This window comes from Lepidochelys olivacea, assembly GCF_965140295.1.
Source record: "Lepidochelys olivacea isolate rLepOli2 genome assembly, chromosome: 1".
Classification (NCBI taxonomy): Eukaryota; Metazoa; Chordata; order Testudines; family Cheloniidae; genus Lepidochelys; species Lepidochelys olivacea.
Window position 1 is genome coordinate 100,657,224 of NC_140411.1, and position 18,821 is coordinate 100,676,044.

General features: G+C 41.2%; 1 protein-coding gene across 2 annotated transcripts in view; it reads right to left on the reverse strand.

The window, feature by feature from the left end:
- Positions 1-12,099: 12,099 nt before the first annotated feature.
- STK24 (serine/threonine kinase 24) overlaps positions 12,100-18,821 on the reverse strand; it is a 128,847-nt gene continuing 122,125 nt past the window's right edge. For both annotated transcript variants that reach the window (XM_084636923.1, XM_084636924.1), the window contains one exon: positions 12,100-15,535. In XM_084636923.1, the coding sequence (XP_084493049.1) occupies positions 15,499-15,535 (37 nt within the window). In that variant the 3' untranslated portion in view covers positions 12,100-15,498. The remainder of the gene's footprint in view (positions 15,536-18,821) is intronic.

The window sequence follows — 18,821 nt, forward strand, 5'->3', positions numbered from 1 at the left end:
TCAAGCATACTGCAATTTCAAGGCAAAACTTTGTCATTTGTCTTTTTTTCCCTAAAAATGTCAGTGAATTTTTAGTGCTCCCAAGAAGTACCAAATTGCTTCAGGTTAATGCTGAAAAGTTATTTAGATTTAATTTGTACACCTATGCCAACATTTTCAAAAATAAGAGACTTACATTCTAAATCCTTATTATATACATGGCTGGGTCCTCTTGAAAATCCCACCCAAGTGACTATAGTCCTACATCAGGGCTAGCAGTTTGAAGTGTGGTTGAATAATTTCAGCTTTCCTGATTTATATCAGAAGGCAGTGTTAGCTGCAAATATAGCACAAGCTAGCTGTTCATCAGTTTTGTGTGTGGTGTTCTCACTGCCAGGATGTTATAGGCCCAGGAGTTGTCTTTGTTGGCATAAATTTCTTAGGAAACTAGAGATTTTTTCTATTTGTTAGCAGACATATACATAAAGAAATAAGTACAAATAATCTTTACTTTCTATTTTATAATCTTACATTTCTAAGGAGCTAGCAATATGTAAATAAAATCGTGATTTAAAGTTTATTTTAACTACCCTGAAAAAAGTTTAGTGATTACTAAACACTCACAAAGTGAGCATTCAAGCAGTTACCTGTGCTTTTCCTTTGAGACCATACCTTTCTTAACATGCTCTGTATGTTGAACAGCTCAAAACTTTATCTTACTGTAGGGGATAATATTATTGTACAGACTGAATACCAAAAATATTACAGTAGGTATGTTTACAGCTAAAGGTTGTTGTTTTGTGAACTATATTTAGTTATAAACATTTTAAAAAGGTTGATTTAGATAAGGGAGAACAACTAAGCCACAGAGAAACTAAATGGAAAACTTTGGAAGTCTGGACTTTGGAGAACCCATAGTACTGACTCTCTGTTAGAGATTTAGACAAAGTGAAGAATACTCACCAACGCTAGGGAATCTGTAAAGAAGGTGCATTGCAATGTCCCAGAATTTATTTGAAATGTGAATATGGGTGTGTAGAGATAGGAAACAGAGAATAAATAACCAAACATAGGCTTGCGAATAATCAACAGCAGGTTTGAAAAATCCAAACAACATTTTAACACAGATTAGCAAACGGCAAACAGTATTGCTTGGACAAGTTAGGTAAGGGGTGAGAGATTCTAGGAAATCTTTATCAACTAGTACTGATACTTTTAAAACTACAATAGTTAGGATATAGGAAGGAAGGTTTAGTACCTTTACTTCAAGAGACCAGAGCTCAAATCCACCCCTAAGATTGCTGTAAACGATTTCCAGAGTGTGTCTAGGACATTTTTTTTATATATATATATATATATACACACACACACACTATACTGTAGATAGAACAAGTGTGCGCTGTCAGCCACCTAATTTTCTACTTTCCAGTGGTCATTTTTCCCCTTCAAAGAGAAGATGTATGTGTGTTGAACCACTTTGCTGACCGAGTTTAATTGTAAGCAGCTTTTTATCTCAGTTTCATGAGCTCTACTGATTATACAGTCAATAAAATAATAGCTAGCTTACTCTTAAAGATACTTTTTTTTTAAATCAAATGCAGTTTTGATAATTTATTGTGGGAAAGGGCAAAATGCTTCAAATTCTACCTTTCATTTAATTTGTTTTCAAATTTAAAAATTCACCCACCACAGCTTCTTTAGGCAAATGTACAAACAATATTTAATACTGCTAAACAGTAAACTAGACACCCTACATCCAGAATACAGCATGAACCTACTAACATTAGGCAAAGACTAAAAAGATTAGCTTTTCATAGTGCCCTGAAAGTTAAATTTAGGCTGGCTTAGAAGGAAGCAAATTACAAACTCAAGGCCTCGTTACTGAAAAAACGACGGTAGTAGCTGCCAGCCATTCAGATTTAGGGACATCACACATGGCTATCCATTATAAAATGGCGAGAGAAGGGGTTTCTCACATTTCTAGGGTTCAAACTTTGTCAAGATTTAAAGCTCAATATTGTATATGCTATCTGCCGTACATCTTCACACTTCTGTTTTCCAAACTAGTTTTTTTTAATCTCGCACATCTGATCTCTTATCAGCATGTGACACTTCTAATTTTCACTGTGTTCTCAGTATTTTTTTCCATTCTTTTAATGGTGCCAAGTATCTTATTTACAGCTGCTGGGCACTGAGTAAAAAACTTATCAAACCAATCCACAAACCTAAGAGATCTGATTTGTTTAAAGAGTTCCTTCTCATGTGACACATTGCCCAGTGTCTTAGGGCCTTCTGAGGTAGCTCAGTCCCTTAGTTGAGTCAATAAATTGGCAACTCATATTCAGAGTATTAAAGTTATTTAATTACTATACACTAAGGGGCAGATCTCAAAGTACATCATAGCTACACCACAATTTACACCAGCTGCAGATATGTCTGTAGGTTTTAGTACTGATCTCTAGGGCACCCCCATCTATCCTTTATAATAATTAAATATTTTTTCTTACGCTTTGCTTCCTTTATAATAATTAAATATTTTTTCTTACCCTTTGCTTCCTATGTCTTAACTAGTTTTAAAATCCAGAACAGGACTTTACATCCTATCCCACAGTTACCAAATTTCATTCATAGCTTTGTGAATGGGAGATGCACAAACCTTTTGGCTATCTAAGCATCCCACATTCATCAGTTTTATTTTATTCACTATTCTCTTAATGGCTAATAAAATGAAGAGGCACACTTACTGTTACAATAGCCATGGTAGATTGTCCGTCATGTAATAGTTAAGAACAAGCAGTCAGTGCTAGAATTTTAAAGCACCTATTGGAGAAGTATTTTGGCACTGAAGATTTAGGGAGAGATTTTCAAAGGCACAAATGGCAGTTAAGACCCTAACTCTATAACTTTCAGTATCACCAACCAACATTCAAGAATATATACAACAGAACTTACATTTTGGAGGCCAAAGCCTGCAGTTCCTCCCTCAGCTGAAAATAGAGCATTTTTAGCTGAGTTGTAGAGTACAGCATTTTGCCCCTTATTAGTAACTCAGCTACCTAGTTTGGTAGTTTGTTCTGAGCTCTTAAACAAATGTCATCCCAGTTTTATTACAATTTACATTTCTTAAATCAGTCTATGGCTTATGCCTCATTTTCTCTACCTAGGAAGAGTAAGCCCAGGGCAGAATTTTTTTTCATCAACCTCTGAGGAGAAGATCAACATATAGCACTATTGCTGATGCCAGCAGAGATCTGGCTAAATACTGATGCAGCTTCCCAGTATTTAACCTCCCCATCCAACCACTTCCCCATATTTTTTCCTTTTAAGTTTCCCTGCAGTGGTACAGAACAGAAGTTTAAAATGAGTGTTCTTACCTGTCAATATGATTTCTGCATCGACACATTAAAGCTTTTTCAAATAACCAGTCAAATAGGAATTGTCAACTACAAGAATAAAGAATTTTTGGCAACAGTTTTCCAGCTGTCGGTTCACCCAGAAAATACTATGAAATAAAAGCTAATAAAACAGGATTGACATTAAAGATGTCATACTATTATAACATGAATTTATCTTACACACAGTTAAATAATTTATCAACAGCATACTCAGTTGCATACCAGAATACTATCCACACAAGCCTAGGCGCCAGCAGACATGCCTCTTCACCAAAGACATACGCTCAACCACTTCAAGTGCTGGATGATGCCACTGTAATGACTCGGGTAGTTATTGAGATAGCTGTCACAAGTATTAATCGATTTGTGGTGGCAGGAAACAAGACAGGGAACAGAAGGATGTGACTCTATAGAGCTACAGCAAACCTATAAATTATAGGCAAGTTGTGGTGTGTAGCATTCCTTTCCACCCCTGGTTCAACTCAGATATCATAACTTAAAAATACAGACCATTTACCAGACAGGCCATGATTCTTTCAGCATTCCAAAAATTGTGGGCCAGGCTGTCCAAGATAATTCTAGTACGTTGGTATAGACAACAAAACCACACCATTCCCTTTTTCAAGCAATGGATGGAACTTTTCAAATTGGTGAACTAAAGAGGCAGTTTCACTTAACAGCCATTTGGCATTAAGGAAAGATTAATAACCATTTTTTCCGTAGCTGCTGTTCTTTTAGATGTGTTGCACATGCCCATTCCACTGTAGGTACGTGCGTGCCCCGAGCACAATCACCGAAAATTCCCCCCTTGGTCCTACCTATTGGGGCAGCTTGGGCGTCTTTTGGTGCCATGTGCTCATCACACCAGTACAAAGGGCCCAGCCAACCCTGTCCCTCCTCGGTTCCTTCTTTCTAGCCAACTCCAATGTAGAGGGAGTAGGAAGCTGGGCTGTGGAATGGACATGTGCAACACATCTAGAACAACAACAATTACGGAAAGGTTAGTAACTTTTTTTTCTTCAAATGCTTGCACATGTCCATTCCACTATAGGTGACTCCCAAGCAGTTACACAGGAGGTGGGATCTGAGTTCATGGACACGCTGACTGTAAAACAACTTGGCCAAAACTGGTATCGTTCCCTTATCTGTTGAATAATAGTGTAATGGGCAGTAAATGTATGCACTGACAACTAGGTCACAAATGTGCTGAATAGGTACCTGTGATATGCCGCTGATGCTTGCACCCTTGTGAAGTGGGTGATCAGGATAGCTGGTGGGGGAACACCCACCACCTCAAAACATGTGTGAATGCACAGTGTAATACAAGACCAAATTCTCTGAGCAGGGATGAGGAGACTATTCTTCTGTCAGCTACCGCTATGAAGAGTTGGGTGGATTTACAGAATGGTTTGGTCCTGTCTCCATAGCATGCAAGGGCACATCTGATGTCCAGCGTTTGAAGACATTGCTCCTGCCTATTTGCATGAGGCTTTGTGTCAAAAACCGGTAGGAAGATTGCCTGATTGCTATAGACCTGGGAAACCACCTTCAGGAAAAAGCTAGAGTGGGGAGGTAGCTGCACTTTATCCTTAAAGAAGAGAGTGTATGGCGGTTCCGATATGAAGGCATGGATCTCCAAGACCCTTCTGGCCAAAGAAATGGCCACTAAGAAAGCCACCTTCCAGGAAAGGAATGACAAGAGGCCCGTTGCCAATGGCTCAGATGGGGAACCCATAAGATTTGATAAGATCAGGTTTAGGTCTCATGGAGGGACGGGTTCTTGAATGTGGGAGTATAGTCTTTCCAGGCTCCTTGAGGAAATGGATAGACATCTTGTGGAAAAAAGGAGGAGATTACTAACTCCTGGCTGTTTCAGGCATAACAAATACTCATGAATGTCCTGCAGAGATGACTGCGTGGGCGAGACTTAGGGTTGCCAAGTTTGGTTGGACGAATTCCTGGAGATTTCATCACATGACAGTCTTTAACTATTAATCTTTAATTCCTGGACACTCCAGGACGGTTGGCAACCTAGCAAGCCTCCATGGTGGGAAGCCCATATGGAGAACCATTTCCATGATAGAAGGCTTCCTGCTACCTAATAGGACTTGTCCAAACAAGCCAGCTCTCTGGAATTTACCCATGGAGCTTCCAGGCTGTCAGGTGGAAGGAGCTGAGGTTTGGGTGAAGCAGTCAACTGTGATCCTCAGAGATCAGGTCTAGATGTAGAGGGAGCTGAAATGTAGCCACCACTGTAAGGCCTAGCACAGTGACAAACCAGTGACGGGGCCAAGCAGGGGCTATTAGAATTACTCAGGCCTGGTCCTGCTTGATTTTCAGCAGAACCTTCTGCGCCAGAGGGATAAGAGAGAAAGTGTAGTACAGGTGACCTGTCCATGAGAGTAAGAAGGTGTCCATGAGCACACTGTGGCTGCGGCCTTGCAAGGAGCAAAACTACTGACACCACCTGTTGTGCCAGGTTGCAAACAGGCCTATCTAGGGAGTCCCCAACTGCTGGAGAACATCTCTCATTATGTCCGAGCGAAGGGACCACTCATGACTGGGGAAAGACAGACTGAGGTGATTGGCCAGCTCATTCTGCACTCCCGGAAGGTGAGAAGCCTCGAGGTGGATTGAGTGGGCAATGAAGAAGCTGAATTGCTTCCTCACACAAAGGGAAAGAGTGAGTCCCTCACTGCCTGTGCAGGTAAAACATGGCTACCATGTTGTCCATGAGAACCAACATGCTCTTGCCCGTAACGTGAAGTAGGAATGCCTGACAAGCCAGATGAACTGCCCTGAGCTCTCCGATTTTGATGTGTAGGCATAGGCGCTTTTATTTTTCCTGGTGGGTGTTCCGCCCCTACTCCACCCCCTCCCTCGAGGCACCACCCTCACTCCACCTCTTCCTGCCCCACCTCTCCCCCAACGCCCCATGCCAGCTGCTGAATAGCAGCCCCGCTGAACAGCTGTGGCTGGTGGGTGTGACTACCCCCACTATTTTTTCCCATGGGTGCTTGAGCCCTGGAGGACCCATTGAGTTGGTGCCTATGCCTGATTCTCTCCTCACTTGTAGCAGTGTAAATCAGGAGCAACCCCAATGAAATCAGTAGCTCCAAACTCCTCCCTGGACTCAGCTGATACCAGTTCCTTGAACTTGAGCATCGAGTTCCAGGAGTTGAAGCTATACCTGCTCAAAATTGCCTGTTGATTGGCAGTGCTGAGTTGCAGCCCTCCATCAAGTACACTTTACACCCAAACAAGTCCATGTGCTTGGCATCCTTGGACTTAGGCGCTGGGGTTTGTTGCCCCTGCCTCTCCTTCTCATTCACTGCTGCGGGTGTGTGAAGAAATATTCATACCCCTTCCACGGATGAAGTATTTCCTTTCAACGCCTTTGGCGGTGGGAGGGATGGAGGCCGGGGTCTGCCAGAAGGTCTTGGCATTGGCCTGTATGGCCTTGATGAGGGGCAGAGCCACCCTCGAAGGACCTTCCAGGGCCAAGATGTCAACCATCAGGTCCTCCAACTCCTCCACCACCTCAGCCTGCAGACCCATGTTGTGCACCACCCTCTGGAGGTCCTAGTGGGCACGGTTGTCTTTGTGGGGTGGTCCAGAAACAGAGGTTCCTGCAAATGTCCTCGTCCAGGGAGGAGGACGAGGAGGCTAATGGGAGAACAGGGTCCTCTTGCCCCTCTTGCTCTCCAGGGACCTCCCATCCTGTCTCGCTGTCTGGACCATGTAGATGCGGATCAGGTTCAGAAACTGGAGTTGGTTCCATGGTGGGGGAAGGGGGCGAGGGCACAGCACCTTGTCAGTACACCAAGGGGTAGGGTAACTGGTGGAAGCCTCAGGCACTCGTGGTTCTGAGGTGGCCCATCGGGAACCTTTAGATTGGGTGCTATGCTTGGTGGTATGCCCATGGGGTACAAGATGGACACTGCGCAGGTCCCTGCCACTGCGCAAGCCATGACCCTGCCCACACCTCAGACTGTCTGCGGCCTGACTGGTGCCATCCCCGCTCGGAGTATCTAGAGCTTGTCTCCAAGTCCGGAGATTGGGATTGGGACCATGATGGCCAGGGAGGTGCTGAGTGGAGCTGAACCGACGCCGAGCTGGGGAGTGGTGCTGCAATACCGGAGAGCAGTGCCATGATCTGGACCTTCATGGGGTCGCTGAATGGTACCGGTGCCTGGAGTGGGACCTCCTATGCGATGGGGATTGACACACGGATTGGCGTCGGGAGCACTGCCACAAGTCTGAGCGGTGCCAGGACTCCGAGCAGTGCTGAAGGACAGAGCATCGCTCGTTTCCCTCGACATGGTGCCACTCAATGTGGTACTGGAGGTTTGGCTCAAAGGGTGGGTGACCTCGGCGCTGTCATGGCAAGGTATCCCTTGTGGCCTCAATGGTAATTCCATCTCCTTGATTACCTGGGCTGGGGGGTCCAATGGTATTGGACTCGACAGTCCCCCTTGTGGGGCCGAAGTCAACGGTGCCATCTCGGCACTGGGTGCTCCTCTCAAGGACGCTCCCCCTTGGCCAGCTCCCCCTTGCCAGCTTGGCAAGCTGCTCCTCCCTTGCGTCCGCTGCTGCTTATGCACCAGGGAGTGGGAGCGGTGCCGGGTCGATCCTGCTGGTTTCGGTGCCAGGGAGTGGCGGTGTCGTGGGTCTCTGCCAGACTCCTTTCACAGTGCCGCTTCCACCACTGTCGCCAGAGTGCTGCACACCGATGAACTCTGCACCGGGTCTTGCCATACCACTGGAGGCTGTGGTCTAAGTGCCACCTCCATAAGGAGCTGCTTGAGGTAAAAGTCTTGCTCATTTTTAGTTCTGGTGTGAAACCCTTTACAAATCCTGCACTTGTCTGCTTGGTGAGCCTCCTCCAGACACTTTAAACAAGCATTGTGGGGGTTACCCGTTGGCATGGGCTTGCTGCAGGACTTGCAGGGCTTGAACCCTAGGGACTTGGGCATGTAAGCCTTCCCAAGGAAACCGGTCGGGATAGAGGGTAAACCTCCCAGCCCAACAGCTAACTAACTAAGAACTAACAAATATGTACAGAGAACAAACAAAGAAACAAAGCTAGGGAAACACGGTAGAACTTGCAAAGCAAGACACCACAATTCCAATGACCGTCACTGGCAGTGAGAAGGAACTGAGGAGGCACCAGGTCAGCAGGGTCATATATTGACCTCCATGAAGGCACCACTCCAGGGGGCTCCACAGCCGACCTGACAGGTGCTGCTCAGGGAAAAACTTTCCAATGACTGTGCATGTGGTGCGCACACACCTAATTGGAATCTAAATGAGCAATCACTCGAAGAAGAACTTTAATTGCTTAAGGTAGCCCGTTCAACTGATGTAGGTCTAAAATAGGTCAGACACCAACCTTCGCTTTCGGGGTTAGGAAATAACTGAGTAAAACCCCTTCCCAGTTAAATCCTGTGGAACCTCTTCCATGGCTCCCATGCGGAGGTGAAAAAATGCATCTCTTGGACCAGAAGTTGCTGCTGTGGGGTCCCTGAGGAGGGATGGAGAGCTGTGGGGGGTAGGAATAAATATAAAGGAATATCTAATTTCCACTGTGCTCCGCACCCAACGGTCCATGGTGATATGGGACCATGCACTGGTGAACTGGGACACGCAATCCACAGATAAAGGGGAAATAGGATCTGGCATCACAGCAGCTGGTACAACGTCCTCTAATATCCCATTAAAATTTCTGCTTAGAGCTCCTTGTGTGTCTGGGCAGGGCAGACATTATCAACGAGGTAGAAGGCGGTGGGGAGTTGTGTCTAAAACCCCTGCGGGTCTTGATGGGATGGGGGGGGCGGAGTATCAGGAGGACTGTAGTGCTTCCATGAAGTCACTGGGGTATGCAATCCCAGGACTTAAGTTTCGCCCTGGAGTCCTTCAGACCATGGAGCATCGTTGGTCTACTCTGAAAAGAGCAAAGCTCCCTCGAAGGGGAGGTCCTGAAGGGTCTGCTGGACCTCATGTAGGAGACCGAACTGGAGCCATGAAGTCCTACACTTGGCCACTGCGGAAGTCATGGACCTGGCCACCAAATCAGCCATATCCAGGGCAGTTTGCAAGGAAGGCCTGACTATGGGCTTCCCCTCATCACCAATGAGAACTCTTGCCTGACCTCTTGGGAAAACATGTCCTTGAACTTCAACATGCGACCTGGAATCAAACACCAACTGGGAGCTACATGCTCCCTCCCATCCACTGGCACTGATGCCAAGAGCAGGTCCCTGATGACAGCAAACACCTCCAGCATGGACAACATCGCAATGGCACTCATGCCTCGCTGTCCTTTCACCGCCGATGGTTTGTCTCATACCAGATTCAACATTGCCTGTGTCAAGGCCACAGTCAATGGTGCCGACTGTGATGCCAAGGCAGGAGTGACCTGACCTAGGTCGCACTCCGCTTTGCTCACCATGCCTTGCCTTCTTCAGAGTCATGGAATGTCCCCTCTCAGCCAGCTGCTTCCTGTGCTTCCTCGGCACCAGAGAATGCGAACGGTGCTGGGACTTCCAGACGGTGGGAGGAGCGCTCCTCACCAACATCAGGATGCTTGGTGGTGAGTCCAACTGGCTCAGCTTGTTGGAAAGTGTCAGCGCCACCATTAGAAGGAACTTTACCTGGCCTCCAGGTCCTCCTTCGTACAGGGTTTAAATTCATGGCAGATCTGACAACAATCCCTGAGGTGAGCATCACCCAAGCACTTTAGGCAACTAGAATGCAGGTCACTCAGAGGCATAGCCTTGTTGCAGGAGGCACAGGGCTTGAAGCCTGGTGACAGAGGCATACCTTCGCACTGGAACAGATGAAGCTCCTCTAATGGAAAAACAACTATACTAACTAATTAAGACAAAAACTAAACTATATACAATAATGAAGAAAAAAAGAAAAAATATACAAAGTCCACTGAGAAAAGCTTGGCACAGCAAGGAGAGCAGTTCCAGTGACCGTCACGGGCAGTAAGGAGGAACTGAGGGACTGCAGGGTCAGCTGGGCATTTTATACTAGCGCTATGACCACAGGGCACCAGAGAGTGCCCAAGCCACCCCAAATGGTACCACTCAGGGAAAATTTTCCGGAGACTGTGCTCGGGGCGCGCACAAACCTACAGTGGAATGGACATGCACAAGCTCCCAAAAAGAAAGCAAAGCTTCTCTCTCTGGCTTCTGACTATGGAATCAAAAATGGTAAGATATATCTTATGTCCTCATACAAACAAACACACAAAAAATGACGACTAGCCACGGACTCTACATGAGTCTACCAAAAGGGCAATCACCTTCCAAAGTTAAAATAAGGACAATACCCCACAATTACAGGTCGGGGGCAGGAACACCTGATAGAAATTACAAATATATCAGAATACCAAGCCAATCCCTTATCAACCTTTTCCTGTAGGAAACGTTAACCATTCAATTGAAAGCAGCCTCCACCCATAGGTCCTGTACCAGAAAACCAATTTCCCTGTGATACATGTTACCTAGGGTATGTCTACATTGCAATTAGACACCCCCGGGCCCGAAAGTCTACACCACAATTAAACAGCTCTTCGCCTGAGCCCCACAAGCCCAGGTCAGCTGGCATGGACCAACAACGTGTGTCTAATAGCAGTGTAAACACACCCCCAAGGGCTTGTCTAGATTAGGAAAATTTCACCAATGTAACTACATACCACTGCAATCCCCCAATATAAACAATCCACACTGGTGCAAAAGAGGGCTTGCAAGATGGTAGCTTTTTAGAGGAGGAGTTATACAGGTGGAGAGTATGTACATTAGGGGTTTTCATCAGCATAACTACATCAATGTAGTCAAATATCACTAGAGCCTGGGCTACTCCCAAACTTGCAGTGGTTTCTAACTAAAGGTGTGATGACGTACCAATTTACCTACGAGAACTGATGCAACTCTGCATTTGGACACTTGCATCAGTTGCCCCAAGGACAAGCTAAACTGATGCAAGACAGATTAAAATTAATGAATGAATGTTTACACACAGCTGCAACGGTTTATCTAAAACAGTGCAATATCACATCTTCTGTTAAATTGGTGTGGCTTGTGTAGACAAGTCCTAAAATTCTCCATCTCATTAGACCAGCTGTAAGATTATTGAATTTTATAAAGTGAAATTTATCATCATGCCATTACTGAAAGAGCTGCAATGTTATCTGTTTAGATGAAGCTGCAGTTTAATATATTCAGACTTCTTGCATGAGAAAACATCATCTATAATCCTCTCAAAATTAGAAATCCATTTTTAAATGTTCTGTTTAACATTACTTAAGACTGTTCACACCAGACCCAAAGATTTTCCCTAACAGGGGATCTAGAATATCTTCTTACTGACCACACAGATGTCATAACTGCATTACATTTCTCCTTCTTTATATCTATGTCACATAGTTTACAAGGTGTTCAATACCTTGCAGAACAACAGAAGTGAAGTTTCGGTACAGTAGGTATAAACAGTCAGCAGTGTTATAGAAAACAAAATGTACACATTAGATTCTGCTTAGAGAACGATTTAATGCACGCTTAAAGAAGGGCAGAAACCCAATCACATGATAGAACTACTGTATATGCCCAGTGCAACTGCTAGCACTTCAAATTTTATGCAGTCTGAAGAACTAGGCTCGCAGACTTTCTGCTACATTTTAAGATGTCCCCAAGTACACACACACAAATTACAAAAATAATTTAATTTCTGTGATCTTTATTGACCCTTGCATTATACCTATGCATATGAACACTTCCTGATGATCTCCCACTTTATTGCCGTATTGGTAGCTGAAATACATTAGCTATGTTTCTTTAAGACAGGAAATATAAAACTGTTACAAACTGACATCAGTACTATGTGTATACACACACACACACAGTGCTATATAAAAGATCAAGAACTGATCCAGACACTTCACAAGTGTAACTCAAGGACCATTTACAAACTGTTGGAGCTTTCAAGAGGCAATGGCACTTGATTACATTGTGAGAAACAGAAGAATTATTTCATTATTTTACCAGAGGCATGGTGCAATGAATTGTTAGTAATGCCACCAGGCTCTACTAAACAGTGTTTATCAACTATGGTAGTGCAACTGCAAGGGAAATTAAGGTTAACTAAAAAACCCACCTTTCCATTTTAAAAGAATTTTTCTGGTTAACTTTTTTTTTTAACGGTTTATTTAGTGCCAAAGTCTCGCAACCTCTTACAAGTGAAGAGCCCACTGAGTTCAACATCTGCATGACTAGCGTAATACTTGTTAGTAAGGTAAATTTGGACTGAGTCTTCACTGTACTCAAGAGAAATGTTGAAATAGCTGCATTACCGGCACCAGAAAAACTTAGGTTAAGTGCAATATTATAATGTCAAGTTCTTATCAAAAGACATTTTCTCAAAAGAATATTAAAATTTTCTTAAGTATCTTGCCTCAGACACTGCTTACCTCATACTTATGTCAGAGACATACTGGACTCAAATGAAAAAAAATTTTTCTATTACTGGTACAGATTTATTTCTGAAACTAACATTTTTCTCTAGCAAATGATTGTCATTTTACATTCAAGACAAAATGTTGATCTTTGCAGTGAATCATGGTATCTGAAGATTCATCTGCATTTACATATATATTATATATAAAAATACTCACATCTAAACCATAAATTAACAATTTTTTTCTTTTAAATCTTACGCTTTTGGCCAATGGCCTTCTGTGTTTCTGTTTAGTTATTTAATCAAAGGTTGCCTTCACCAATCATCATCCGTTACAATTATCCTCAATAAGTCTCAAATTGGGTAGTTTTTCATAACAAAATAAAAGGACAGGTCAGTGATTACACCTTCCGAACACCAGACAATTTTCTGACTAACTTCTGCTTCAGAAATTTCAAAGTTAAACCCCATATTGTCTTGTAAATCTGACTTGCCTACTAAATTTTAAAAGTGTGTTCTTTCCCAACTAGCTCATTTCAATTTTAAGTCATTCTTATAGTAATAGATGACACTGGGAAGGTGTCAGTAGTTCCATTTAAACTTCAATTTATTTCAGATGATTTCTATATGCCACCCACAACACTACCACTACATAATCTCAAATGGTAGAACTGACTCTCTGTTGATTTCTGTGTTGAAAAGGGTAAATTCCTCATTTCACTGCATCAAGATTCAAATGCACATTTCCAGTGCATTAAACTATGTCTTCATAGCTTTAAGAGCACACAAAATAGTACATAATCATTAAAATGATAATTAAGCTGAGAGGGTTGAAAAACTGCACTTTACTTCTTTAAATAGGAACCACATCATTTAACAATTTATCTTAGAGAGCATCAGACTTTCCCTGGCAAAATAATGCTATAGGCTGGCAGGTATAGCGTATCTAAGTTATTCATTTATTTCATTCACTGCCAAGAGTCATTTGTTTTCTAGTTCTAAAATAATGTGAGAACAGATAACTAGAGAACTGGCAATTACATCGCATCAAAAATACATACCTGATGTGTAATTATCAATTTGTGGACTGAAACAAGACAAAATCCTCCCTCTCCTGCCTTCCAAGGAAACAAATTACTTATTTCTGCCCTTGGTAAAGCAAACTATACTAAACTGTATAGTAAATACGATGAAGAGCTGTCACTTCACAAAATACGTACAACTACCATTTCCAAGGAGACTGATTTCAGAATAGCAGCCGTGTTAGTCTGTATTCACAAAAAGAAAAGGAGGACTTGTGGCACCTTAGAGACTAACATTTATTTGAGCATAAGCTTTTGTGAGCTACAGCTCACTTCATCGGATGCAACACTGAAAATAAATAACTTTAAAAAGTTATTCAGAAGTGACCACAGCAGTGCTGGAGATTTTCATTTCAGCTGATCAAAATTCATGTACTTTTTTGTTATAGAAAGTATGGGATACTGACATCAGTATTACAGGATTGGGCCCAAAATACTGCATGCAGTAACTCCCATCAGTTTCAATAGGAGATGCATAGACTTAAGGACTGCAGGATTGGGCCTTTCTATATATTGATAAATTCAATTTTTTTCTTTTACTCCCCAAGACAATTTCATTTTATAATTAAAAACAGCAGCCATCTCTGACACATTTTCCACTCTCTGAAAGCCAAGGTTGTAAGATATTTCAATATTTCAAAATATATGTAGGTTATAAAATTTATTTATGTAAGCATTCAGATATGTTTAGATGTAAAAGATATTTAGATTTCACTATAAGCTTCAACAAATATATATTACTAAACCTGGACAATACATATGATTCAGAATCTGCATGGGCACAATTTAAAACTGAAATGTAAACATGAAAAAATTCTGTAAGGAAAAAATAAAAAATGTAAAGCTTTATAAGAGACAAGCTGTGTTAAATTTAAATAAACCAAAAGTAGTACCATAATCAGAAAGCCAGCTTCAGAGTGTAAAAAAAGAGAGGGATGTAGGACAAATGAGGAAATTTGGATACGCTGAGGTACAAATAGGAGGTTTCCATAATAGGGCATTTACTATCTTTCCATGGTGAACCCTTCAAATACAAAATCAAACCAAAATCACTTGTCACATAATTTAAATTTTACATGTAATAAAGGCAACGCAATACTCAGTTATGGCCTGTCAAATATTTACCTCACTAACATTATCTACAGAAGATTTGGCTGTTTTGTACACCTTATACAGGTTTAAAGGGTTTCAGTACAAAAATGACACAATATACAAATCTGTATACCAATCAAACAGAACATTTTTCTATTTCCCAAAGGAGTTATCTTAAAGCAAAATACCTGAGATTTCACAATATCTTCAGTGTCCTTATCATACACGTAAATATACATTGCAGATTTCATAAAAAGACACTTCTCCCTTAAATATGTGCATTATGGTTAAAAAAAACTATAGCTTTAAGGAGCTGAAAAACAACACCCCATCTGAGAGACTTCATTTTTGCTGTTGCACATTCAGGAATGTCCTTTCACTGAAGAGCACTCCATTTATTGAGCGGTAGATCAACATTAGAGAGCACTTTCCTCAGTGCAGACACAACAGGGTGGCCTGTTGATTTTGAAAAACTCAAAATCAATAGTTCAGTGAGATGAAGTACTTCCTCCAGTTAGTGAATATCTGGAGAAGAAAAGAAATGGTTATTTTTGGTCACTTTCAAACTCTTGTTACAGAACAAATAATGATTAAAAAGTCATTAAATTGTGCTGTAAGTAGGAACTTGAAGCTTTGTTCCTTTCCGAATCATACTTAGCATAACTGAAACACTGACTAAAAAAATAACCAAGCTACAGACCTGAATATCATATAAATAAGACATTGCAAGTGCATAACTATGGTTTTGTTCACCAGAATGGCATGGCTCTGTTCAACAGAATGACAACAATCAATCCTCAAATGTCTTTTAGTGGGTACACATTCATTTAATAAATCCTGTGTGTTTTCATTCAAAACCCATACTTTGGGAAACTTGGTATCTCAGCCACCTCAAAGTGTTCTGGGGCAGGAAAACGTTTTTGAACTAAACCTGCTTCCCCCTCCCACCAAAAGAAAAAATAGCTTTCCCATTCCAAAGCTATTAATTTTGGGGGGTGGGGGCGGAAGAAGAAAAGTTAAATACATTAATGACAGGTTTCAGAGTAGCAGCTGTGTTAGTCTGTATCCATAAAGAGAAAAGGAGTACTTGTGGCACCTTAGAGACTAACAAATTTATTAGAGCATAAGCTTTCATGACCTACAGCTCACTTCATCGAATGCATACAGTGGAAAATACAGTGGGGAGATTTTATATACACAGAGAACATGAAACAATGGGTGTTACCATACACACTGAAATGAGAGTGATCAAGAAAGGTGAGCTACTACCAGCAGGAGAGAGGGTTAGGGGGGGAACCTTCTGTAGTGATAATCAAGGTGGGCCATTTCCAGCACTTTACAAGAACAGTAGGAGGGGAAATAAACAAGGGGAAATAGTTGTACTTTGTGTAATGACACATCCACTCCCAGTCTTTATTCAAGCCTAAGTTAATTATATCCAGTTTGCAAATTAATTCCAATTCAGCAGTCTCTCGCTGGAGTCTGTTTTTGAAGTTTTTTGTTGAAGAATTGCCACTTTTAGGTCTGTAATCGAGTGACCAAAGAGATTGACGTATTCTCCGACTGGTTTTTGAATGTTATAATTCTTGACGTCTGATTTGTGTCCATTGATTCTTTTACGTAGAGACTGTACAGCATGTACATGGCAGAGGGGCATTGCTGGCACATAATGGCATATATCACATTGGTAGATGTGCAGGTGAACGAGCCTCTGATAGCGTGGCTGATGTGATTAGGCCCTATGATGATGTCATAAGTATTCCTTTTCTTAATACATTAAGTTTCACTAAATTTTAAAGAATATTAGAGACCAGAATATGCTCTTTCTAATCACTACACCAGAACCCATGTTTAAGAATTTCTACTGTTCCTCGGTGCTCACCACAACTCTCTAGGGCAAGGTATTGTACTTTATAAAATCTTGTTAATGGCAAGAATTATTGAGATCACCAGTGAAAAGATAATTTTAGACATTAAAATGTGTAAAGAAAAGAACTTGATACTATAAAAGATGTGATCAAATGGCAACAGTATTTAATATGGAAAGTATACTGAAGTGTGCACAAATAAATGATATTTCACCTTCATAGCTGTGTTCGAGAGGAATATCTGAAATTAGTAACTTGGATGTGAAAAGCACCTGTGGGTTATAGTGGATCACAAACTGAACATTAATCAACAAATACAATGCATTTGCAAAAAATGCTAGTATCGTTCTGGGGCGTATTAACTAACAGGAGTGCAATACATAAGACATGGAAGGTTATTGTCCCACTCTACTCAGAACTGGTGACACCTCAGCTGGAGTACCCTGTCCAGTTTTGAGCACCATACTTTGTCAATATCTTTCTTACACTGGAAAGCTCAGGGGAGAGCAACAAAAATTATCAAAGGTTTAGAAAACCTGGTTTCTAAGGACTATTATACAGTGACCAATTCTTCTCCATGTCCACTGAAGGTAGGACAAGAAGTAATTGTCTTAAACTGCAGCAGGGAACATTTAGATTAGATAACAGTAAAATCTTTCTAGCTATAAGGATAGTTAAGCACTGGAATACGCTTCCAAAGGGAGGTTGTGGGATCCCTGTCACAGGGAGGTTTTAAGAACAGATTAGACAAACACCTGTCAGAGATTGTCTAGGCATATTTGATCCTACCTCAGCATGGGGAGCTGGACTAAATGACCTCTCAAGGTCCTTTGCAGTCCTACATTTCTATGATTATCTAAAACTGACAAAAAAGATGAATATGCCTGAAAAATCCTGTTATTCAAATGCAAAGATGTTTTTCTGATGGGAGTCTAGTTTTAAAGTCTTGAAATAATTTTTTGTAAAGACTTTTTGGTCAACCTCTCAGGCTCACTCAGCTTCAAACTGGTAAGAGAGCATGGATAGCAGATTATCCTACACAGAGGGGGCTAAAAATTATGCTAAGGTTCTGATAAAGCTTTTCAACTTCTCTTATGACAGCAGGGGCACACAAGTGGTCAACTTAATGAAAATTACTTTAAAATGTATGGCATTAAAAATTGAAAATGTATTTAAAAGAAAGAAGAACTGGTTTTATGTTTTATGAATATAAGTTATTTTAAACTACAAAATCATTGTGTTAATTACAATATCATTAAATGAGTAATAATACAATGAATTTCTTTGAAGTAATTTACACAGCACCATAAAATTAAATAGCAATGTACAAATGCAGGTAAAGACAGTCCCTAATCCAAAGAGTTTACAATCACAGTAAGATAAGAAAAAAGACAAGACCCTGAACAACAGATAAAGTATTATTAAGTAAAGTAAGATAAAGCAAGTATTATTGATGAGACGAGAGATTGCCTGAGGGTGTGAGTTTAACTGAGGGATTCAGATGAGGAGTTAGAGGGTTGGTTAAGGGATATGTATTAAATAGGGCTGTCGATTAATCACTTACGAGATTAACTAAAAAAATTAATTGTAATTAATCGCTGTTTTAATCGGACTGTTAAACAATAGAATACCAATTGAAATTTATTGAATATTTTGGATGTTTTTCTACATTTTCAAATATTTTGATTTCTATTACAAGAATACAAAGTGTATAGTGCTCACTTTATATTTGATTACAAATATTTGCACTGTAAAAATGATAAACAAAAGAAACTATTTTTCAGTTCACCTCACACAAGTACTCTAGTGCAATCTCTTTATCGTGAAAGCGCAATTTACAACTGTAGAATTTTTTTTGTTATATAATTGTACTCCAAAACAAAACAAGCTAAAACTTTAGAGCCTACAAGTCCACTCAGTCCTACTTCTTGTTTAGCCAATCG